The 9,712-nt window shown below is 55.3% G+C and overlaps 1 protein-coding gene across 2 annotated transcripts in view; it reads left to right on the top strand.

The window, feature by feature from the left end:
- The first annotated feature begins 1,315 nt into the window (after positions 1-1,315).
- Positions 1,316-9,712, top strand: part of Slc5a11 (solute carrier family 5 member 11) — a 46,014-nt gene continuing 37,617 nt past the window's right edge. Inside the window, exons 1-2 of one of the 2 annotated variants that reach the window (XM_040277045.2) lie at positions 1,316-1,680; positions 8,542-8,700. In XM_040277045.2, coding sequence (XP_040132979.2) covers positions 8,566-8,700 — 135 coding nt within the window. In that variant the 5' untranslated portion in view covers positions 1,316-1,680; positions 8,542-8,565. The remainder of the gene's footprint in view (positions 1,681-8,541; positions 8,701-9,712) is intronic. The other variant, XM_078024185.1, reaches the window with a different exon arrangement.

Below are 9,712 nucleotides of genomic sequence, written 5' to 3'. Positions count from 1 at the left end.
TCCCAGAGGCTGGCTCTGGCTGTAGGTACTCTGCAGAGCCAAGCCGAGCCTGAGGGCCTGGCTCCTGGTCTGCGGCTCCCGGTGACGCACACAGCGGGGTCCTGTGGCCACTCTGGTGTCACGGTCTCTCTTTGCTTTACCAGGACTACTTGGGACCCTGCTTCTAAGGCTTGCAGCACCCCTCTTTGCATTTTCCAGGTGTCCCCAATGCTCACCCGGTGGTCCCCACCCCTCCCATTGGGAAGTCACCTTCAATGGCATCAAGGCGGCGGCCAGTCCCCGGGGTCTACCCCTTGCAGGCTCCACGTCCTTTCCCAACAATAAAGTCAACCCGGCAAGTTGCCCTCTGGGATCCTGAGCCAACTGGTCAACCCCACAGCTGCAAAGGCCCCAGCATGCAGTGGAGAGCCCTGGGGCATTTTAGGACACACTCCTCACTGGCCTGGGGTGCGTACCCTTCCTGCAGATCCTCTCTCAAGACTGGAGATAGGGGCGTGGCCAGCCCCCCTCCCCCATCTCCCTCCTGACCACCTCCTTTAGAGACCTCCTTATCTCCCTGCAGGCTTTCCTGGGCCTGGATTAGTGTTTAACTGAGGTCTCGGCTCACCCAAACCCCCTCTGTCCAGCTGGCTGCATCCCTACGCCATGCTCTGCTGCACTCACTGACGAGCAGGCTGAGCCTGGCCCCGTTACTGACTTTTCTCCACCTGTTTCCTCATCGGGAAAATGCGGATGAGAGCAGGCCCTGTCTCGACACACGGAGCATGGGAACTGAGCTCGGCAGGATAGACGCAGGCTGTCTTCTCCTGTTGTTCTGGGCTCATCTGTGCCCGGACACGGGGAAGCACAGAGGACCCCCCGGGTCCAGGCAGGCCAAGTGATGGAGCAAGAGGGAGTGGCCAGGACTCGATTCCAGACAGCAGCTGCCCAGGGGTGATGGGGGCCGGGTCTGGCCAGATTTTCAGATGGTTCAAGAAATGTGGGCAATTCGGAATTGCGTTTCAAGTCTCTTCGTCCGCAGATGCTAGTCACTAATTTAAAATGCTGGGGGCGCCCCGCATTTTAAATTGATTGATGCCGTCTCACTGCCCTACCTTGGTGCAGAAAGGGCTGAACAATCCCGTGTCATTCCTGTGGCCGCTGAGGCCACTGCTGTCAGGGATGCAGAAGTCCCTCCTGGGCACTTTCCCTTTGTCCCCTGCCACCCCGCCCCCGCCCCCACCAGCATCTCTCCTCCCCCTCCTCCTGCCGTCCCAAGCCTGCCCTCCCCCAGCCTGGAGGCGGGACCGAGGAAGAGTGGGTGGTGAGGCAGGACTGTGTCCCTGGCTCCAGAGTCTCGCACACCCCTCCCGTCCATGGGCCCCCTGCCAGGTGAGGTCCCTGGTGGTGGAGGCAGAGCCCAGGGCAGGCCACCTTCCCGCAGGGGCCTGCTCAGGGTTCAAGGGTTCCGGAGATCATTCACACTCCCTTCAATCCTCGCTGCAGCTGAGGTTGGAGTTTGGAGTTTGACCTCTGGGGAGATTCTCTGAGCAGCAGCCGCCCAGGAACAGGGGGTCACTGCTGTCCTCTGACGCTCTCTGCTGCAAGGGGACGGGAGACCAGGGGCCACTCTTCTTACGTCCATCTGCGCCTCCTTCGGCCTCCGAAGCCCCCTACAGCTGAGCCTGCACCTGGAATCAGGTAAGATGCCCTGCTCCCTGCAGCAGACCCCTGCACGCTCTGAGCGCAGGACCGTCTGGGGCAGGGGACAGCCCAGGCAGAGGGGGTTCTAGCTGGGAACCCTGGGGGCCGCAGCCCCCCTCTGCAGAGAAAGCTTGTCCAGCACAGGCCAGCAGCGTGGCTGGGGGACTGGGGGCTCAGCGGGTGGGTTTGGGCAGCGGATGGCACCTGGTGAGGGTCATAGCACAGTCAGTTCCGGGACTTTGGGGACTTTCGGCCCTTATCTGTCAAATGAGAATGTGAGCCTCAGCCAGGCCCAGCCTACAGGTGTGGACCCAGAGAGAGAAGGAGGAAGAATCGACCCACATGAACCATACACACGCGCGCGCACACACACGCACACACACACACACGCACGCACGCACACACACACACGCACGCACGCACACACACACACGCACGCACGCACACACACACACACGCACACACACACACACACACGCACACACACACGGCGACACTCCCTGCCTCCTTGGAACGTAGAGGAGTGGGGATGAGTGGGAGTGAGGGGCTCCTGAGAAGTCAAGTCTGCCACCAAAGCAGGCGACTCAAGGATCCAGCTTCCACTGGGGCCCGAGAGGAGGCTGTCTGGGAGATGGGCACAGGAGGCTGGTGTCTCAGGGACAAGGAGGAGTTTGTCAAGCAGAGAGAACAGGGAAGGGCGTCCCAGGCAGAGGGAACAGAAGGATGAGGTCCCTGAGGCCAGAAATTGCCTTCCAGGAAGGACGGTGTGCCCCCGAGGCTGGGACAGGGACAGAGCAAACACCTCTGTGGGCGCAGAGACCATTGGAGCCAGCAAATAATTGACCTGGTTTACGTTCAAAGATCTCTGCAGCTTCCACAGGGGGTGTGGGTTAAAGGGGAGCAGAGGTGGCCCGAGGTGGGAAGAGGTCCTGGCGGTAGGCGAGACAGAAGTGATGGAGCTTGGACGGGGGCAATAGAAGTCAAGGTGAGGGCTACCTGCCATCCCCCAGCGGCTCAGGAGGCTGAGGCAGGAGGATGGCGAGTTCAAAGCCAGCCTCAGCCAAAGCGAGGTGCTGAGCAATTCCGTGAGACCCTGTCTCTAAATAAATACAAAATAGGGCTGGGGCTGGGGCTCAAGGACTGAGTGCCCCAGGGTGGTTAGGAGCTCCGAGTTAAACCTGGGTTGGAGCCCAGTTCGGTCATTACCAGTGGCCTGTTCTTTGACTCCCCTGATCAGTGGGGTTTATCAGAGACCCGAGCTCTTCGGAGAGCTGCAATGAGTGGCCAGGGTCTGGCTGACCACAAAGGCCACGGACGGGGACAGATCAAGTATCCCGTTCCTTATTACCTAGCACCAGGGACTATGCCCAGTGCGTTTAACAGACCCGTGGCCTGTGTCTGGTTGATTCCCGCTTTACAGATGGGGAAACTGAGTCTCGAGGTCACAGAGCTCAGAGGAAGTGGAGCTGGGAGTTGAGCTGGGGTAGTGAAGTTCTAAAGCTTTTACACTTTATCCCATCTATTTCCTGGGCCGTCCTTTCCCCATAATTAAAATCTGCAGGGAGAGCGCAACTCTGTCGTGGTTGGTTAAGGCAGAGAATTTCCGTTTCCTCTCCCTCTCCCCCTCCCTGTCCACCTCCTGCCATTCCCTCTGAAGTGATGGATCCTCACTGGCCAACATGCCCGACCCTGACAAGTGGTACTGTTCTGTGTCTGTGTCTCCGCGCACACAGCCGGCCGCCAGCATTGCTCTCTGTTTCATTGCCCTTTCATTCATTGTGAGATGCGTCAGAGGCGCAGAAGTTATTGGAGGTGCAGGTACCCCCCACAGTGGGCGCACACCCGGGGACCCGAGACAGGAGATGCAGCCCCCCCCCTGCCTGTGCCCCATGGCCTGGGAACCTGTTTCCTGATTTCTCTTCCCCTTGCTCCCTGGTGTGGAAAATTTTCACATCGACCACAGCACATTACACAGAAGGTCAAAAGGAAGGGCTGTGAGCTGCGCCCGCCGGACTGAGCTTCCCTTTTGTGCTCGGGCCAGCAGGCGACCTCAAGGGCAGGGCCACCCACTGCAAAGAAAGCCTTTGTCAGAACCCAGGCTGCCCTTAACCCACCCTTCAGGAATGAACTGGCAGGGTCCCCCCGCAGGAGGAGCATGGCCCTCCAGAGGCTGCAAAGAATTCTGGGACAAGGTGCGAAAGGTGCTTGGGGTCATTTCACCCCCTGGTCCTGGGGACACACCACGCTGCAAGGGGTTGGAGTGAAAACCCCTGAGGATGGGGGCGGGGCTGCCTTTCTCCCTGTTTTATCCGCCATGCCGAGCACACAGCTGGTGCCTAATAAATGCTTGTTCCACTGACCGACCTAACAGACCCTGAGACACAGCTGAGGCCTAATAATTGTTTGCCCTACTCCGTCTCCAGGGCTTAGCACGGAGTCTGGCACACAACTGGTGCCCAATGAGTGTTCATTCCAATGAGTCTCCAGGGCCTAGCACTGAGCCTGGCAAACAGCTAGTGCTGAATAAATGTTCCTTTGAGTTTCCCAGGCCTGGCAGAGAGCCTAACAAATGTTTGTGGAGAAGGAACAGAGACAGGGGGAAGGAAAGAATGAAGGAGAAACGTGGCCGAGGAGGGGAAAAGAGGCAGCCAGGCCATGATGAGCTGCCACGCCGGACCTGGGTTCAAATCCTACCTCTGGAGTTTGCTGTGACAAAAATCAGCCCGGAAGCCAGCTCACTGGAGGTGCAGCAGGCCAGGGTGACACAGAGGGAGCCTGTGGCCCCAAGCTCATGGCCGGTCCTTGCCCTACCCCTGGGGTGCTGGATAAGGAAGGGGCGCAGCAGGGATCGCCTGGGGGCCAGGGCAGAGGCAGCAGAACCAGGCGCCTCTGGTCCACGGATGCTCCTGTTCCCGCCGTGAAGATGCAGCCGGGCCCCTGCACACCCTGGCAGGGCCCCACCTCCCTGGACCCAGGAAGGCTCAGAAGCGGTGCCAGCCTCCCCCGGGCCCCAAAGCGGTGATGAATAACTTGTTTATGTGCAGCGAGCCGCTCCCACCGCGCTCCGTGCCTGGCGGGCCGAGGGCTGCAAGGGGCGTGGGGGCGGGGCTGGGGACAGGGAGGGCTGGCTCCTTCTGCAACCCTGAGCTGCTTCCTGTCCTCATTTTCCCCAAAGTCCCCTGCTTTGGAAGCAGCAGGTGGAGATGTTGGAGAACGACGCAGGCTCTGAAGTCAGAAAGATCTGGATTTGAGTCTCACTCCACCGCTCATCCGCTGTGTGACTTTGGATGTATCCCTAAACCTCTCTGAGCCACAACTTCCTCACTTCCAAAGCCGGCATAACCCGAGGAGGGCTTTCCCCTTAGAGATACCCTCAAGGGCATCTCGCCCCCTCTCCCCCTCCAAGCCTCCAGAACCCGCCTTTCAGCACTAGAACCTACTTTAGGAAACTTCACCCCAGTGAAGGGGTCTCCAGCTCCATCCTTCCCTCCCCACCTTTCCCCCCCCACCCCCCCGCAAGACCCGAGGTCTCTGCATGGTCCTAGAGGGGGTCTGCAGCAGCTGCCATTGATCCTAAACCGAGACCCACTGAGACCCAGGTGACGGCGGCTGGGTTGGAGCTTTGGCTTCTGCTCTTTAATCCTGCATCATAAGAGATAAGAGATCATGCAGGTGCCGTGGCCCCATCCAGAAGTTCAAGGTCACGCTGGGCTCAAGACAGGACCTAACAGATACTGAGGGCCCCACAGGGCAGCATCTCCAAGGGAACATGCAGCCTCCTCCTGTCAGCCTCTACGAGAGCGGTCCCCCACGGAGGCCACAGAGAAGTATCATTTATGAGCATCGGGGCTTTGCCCGCTGCATCTCTTGGTGCCTTGATCTTCAACTCCCAGGCCTCCAGGGCTGTGGGCCACCCACTTCTGGTTTTTGCTTGTTTGTTTGTACCAGGGATTGAACCCAGGGGCACTCCATCTGAGCCCCATCCCCGGCCCTTTTTTTATATTTTATTTAGAGACAGGGTCTCTCTGAGTTGCTTAGGGCCCCCGCTGAGTTGCTGAGGCTGGCTTTGACCTCGAGATCCTCCTGCCTCAGCCTCCCAAGCTGCTGGGAGGACAGGTGCGCGCCACCACACCCGACCCAGTTCTGTAGTTTGTGAACCACCCAGGCCAAGGCGTTTTGTTAATAGCAGCAGGAACCAATGAAGACAGCCCCTAACCCCTCTTCACAATAACCTTCCTGCACAACCTTCTGCACCCAGCCACACCTGTCCTCTCGACTCCGCCCCCACCTGATCTCACCTCTCCCCATTTCCTTATATATTTTTGGCAGCGCTGGGGCTGAAACCCAGGCCCTCCTACAGGCCAGGTACCTGTTCTGCCCCTGAGCTACGCCCCAGCCCCCACCACTTCCTTATTACCACCTCTTCCACGGTGTTGCCAGGTCAGCCGAGGGCAGAGGTGGGTAGTTGGGTGCTGCTGGCCTTCAGGACACGTCTTACAATCCATGGGAGCATTTTGTCCTCATGATGTGGGAGTGTCGTCGGCAGTCAGCAGGTGGAGGTCAGAGAGGTGAGACACCTTGAACGCACAGGACCGCCCTGGACAGCAAAGACCCCCAGGCGTTCATATCCCCAGGAGACATTCATGTGGGCAAGACACGCCGGGTGAGCTGGTTCACAGCGCGGCCCTGAATATTTTTCAGAGGACTCTCTGAAACGCGTGTTCTGCCATGACGATTGCTTGATCTTGGTAATATTTAAAAATCGCGAAGCGTCTCTTGCAAATGGGAAATACCTGGTACATCCACTAGTTTCTCTAGGGCCCTGAGGGTAAAGAAGAGTCTTGATAATTATTTTTAAACTATTCGTGGGGTTGTTGCTGGAGTGAGCGGTCGCAGATTTTGTGGCTAAGACAACGTGAGTTGCGCATCTGACAGTTCCAAAGTTCTAAATGGGTCTCGTGAGCCAACATCAGGGTATGAGCAGGGCTGAATTCCTTCTAGAAGGTCCAGGGGAGAGTCCATCCCTTTGCTTTATCCGAATCCTGTAGGCAGGGTCCCTTCCCCCTTTGGCAAAGCCAGCACGGTCCACCCAACTCCCCCTCCCACCGTCACCTGTTTGGTTTCTCTTCTGGTTCTGCCTCCCCTTGTGAGTGACACAGGCCCACCCACATCATCCAGAGAGGTCCCTACTTTAAGGTCCTCTACCCCCAGGCATCTCCCTATATTTAAGGTCAACTGACTTGCAACCTTAATTCTACCTGCAAACGGAATCTTCCTTAGTCATTTAAGAACATGTTCTCAGGTTCTGGGGATTAGATGTCAACATCTTTGGGTCTGTTAACCTGCTTGTCACTGGAATCCCTTAAATTATCCATGAAAGTGCAGTCGGCTGGGAAACAGGTCGAAAGCCTGGATTCTAGAGCAAGAGTGTTTGCTTCAAATCCCAGCTCCACCCCTTGAGCTGTATTTCTGTGGACAAGTGACTTAACTTCTCTGTGACTTAACTTTCACATCTAAACAATGAGGATGATAATAGCATCCACTCTGCAGGTTCGTAATCACTAAGAGTGATGCCTGGCATACAGTAGGTGCTACATAGATGTGTGCTACATGTATGCCATTGTATGAGCATATCCAGCGTTAGAAGAAGGTCGTGGTGTCTGACTGAGCCTCGGACAAAATCAGTGGCTCAGACCTCACCCAGCTGTGAGGTGCCCTGCACAAGGGAACTGACTGGCGTCTCCTCCTGGGACATGTGCTTACGAGGTGGGAGAGGATGCTGAAGCCCGCTGCTCTGCTTAAGTTGTTGATTCTTTATATTTTGCAAAGTGTGTGGCTGAATTGGTTAAAAAAAAAAACCTGAGGATTTGAGGTGACTTCATCAAAATATTTGTTGAGCAAATGAATAGATGATGGGTAGATGGTTGGATGGATGAGTGGATGGATGATGGATGAATGATGGATGGACAAGTGGGTGTGGGTGGACGTGTGGGTGGATGAGTGGATGGATGAATGGATGGATGAATGGATGGACGAGTGGATAGATGATGGATGGAAAAGTGGGTGGATGAACGGATGGACAGATGGATGATTGGATGGGTGAATGGAAGGATGAGTGGATGGATGAGTGATGGACAAACAGATGGACAAATGGATGGATGAGTGGATGGACAAATGGATGGTAAATGGATGGATGAATGGATGGATGAGTGGAAGTATGAGTGGATGGAAGAACAGATGGACAAGTGGATGGATGATTGGATGGACGAGTGGATAGATGATGGATGGACAAGTGGGTGGATGAACAGATGGACAAACAGATGGATGATTGGATGGATGAATGGAAGGATGAGTGGATGGATGAGTGATGGACAAACAGATGGACAAATGGATGAATGAATGGATGGACAAATGGATGGTAAATGGATGGATGAATGGATGGATGAGTGGAAGGATGAGTGGATGGAAGAACAGATGGACAAGTGGATGGATGATTGGATGGATGAGTGGATGGATGAGTGGATGGATGAATGGATAGATGAGTGGATAGATGAGTGGATAGATGAGTGGATGGACGTACAGATGGATGAATGGATGGACGAGTGGATGGACAAGTGGATGGTCAAGTGGATGGATGAGTGGATGGACAAACAGATGGATGAATGGATGCATGAATGGATGGATGAGCAGATGGACAAGAGGATGGACGAGTGGATGGACGGGTGGATGGATGGGTGGATGGATGGACGTAAGGACCTTCCTCCAGCGCACATCCCTCCGTGTGGATCTTACTCCTCAGATGGCCCCAGAGGCAGCCTAGAAAGGGAATCTGGGGTCTGACGCATCTGCCCTTCGCAGGGTGGAGAGGGCTGGTTCAGGACCATGGAGAGCGGCCCCAGCAGCCCGCGGCCTCCGCAGTCGGATCCCCTGGACGCTTTTCCCCAGAAGAGCCTGGAGCCTGGAGACATCGCGGTGCTGGTGCTTTACTTCATTTTCGTCCTGGCCGTGGGACTCTGGGTAAGCCAGGCCCTGGGGAGGGAGGAAGAAGGGGACCCCCGGCCTGAAGCCCCGCGTGAACCCCGTGATTTGGGAGATGGACGTCCGGAGAGGAAGAAACCAGCCCAAGGTCTTCCTCTAACATTTCAAGAGCACCTTGGGCGTTGGCTGTGCCTGGAGCTGGTTAAGCGTTTCCCCTCGTGGCATCTCAGGCAATTTGCCCAGGGCCTCTCAGAAGACACTGTGCCCATTCAGCAGACAAAGAAACTGAGTCTCAAAGAATTTAAGTTCTTCATTCTGTTAGTAAGTTGGAAGAGCTGGAGTTGGAATTCCTATCCACCTTATTTTGAAGCCTGTGTTCTTTTTATTTTAATCTAAAAGCTTTTGTTTGTTGGTTTTGTCTGAAGTACTAGGGAGAGAACCCAGGGAGGTGAGTTATATCCCCCACCCCGTCTCCTGAGGCAGAGTCTCACTAAACGGCTGAGGCTGACCTTGAACCCCAGATCCTCCTGCCTCAGCCTCCTGAGTTGCTGGGATCACAGGTGTGCGCCACCACACCCAGCAATCTAAAGGGATTTTTTTTTGTTTAAAGGCAAGAGTGGCTCAAAATAAAAACAGCTCAGGACCTACAGTATAAAGTCTCACTGTGCCTCTTCCCGCAGAGGAAGCTGCCATTACTGGCTTGTAATCACTCGGTATTCGTGGATTCTTCCAGTTTCTTTATGCAAATCAAAGCCAGTATTAATATGTTTATTGCCCTCTTTCTTAAACGGGAAGTAGCTTTCTGTACCTTGTTGTTTTTACTTACGACACTGCCTCTTCATATCAGTACCTCAAACCTTCCTAATTATCTTTATTCTATTTTGTTCAATTAATTAATTTATTTATTTATTTTGGTACAAGGGAATGAACCCAGGGACACTTGACCACTGAGCCACAACCCTGACCCTTTTTTTTTAATATCTTATTTAGAGACAGGGTCTTGCTAAGTGCCGAGGCTGGCTTGGAGCTCGAGATCCTCCTGCCTCGGCCT

The sequence above is a fragment of the Ictidomys tridecemlineatus genome, chromosome 10 (assembly GCF_052094955.1).
Source record: "Ictidomys tridecemlineatus isolate mIctTri1 chromosome 10, mIctTri1.hap1, whole genome shotgun sequence".
Taxonomy (NCBI): Eukaryota; Metazoa; Chordata; class Mammalia; order Rodentia; family Sciuridae; genus Ictidomys; species Ictidomys tridecemlineatus.
This window is presented reverse-complemented; position numbering and strand designations above follow the sequence as displayed.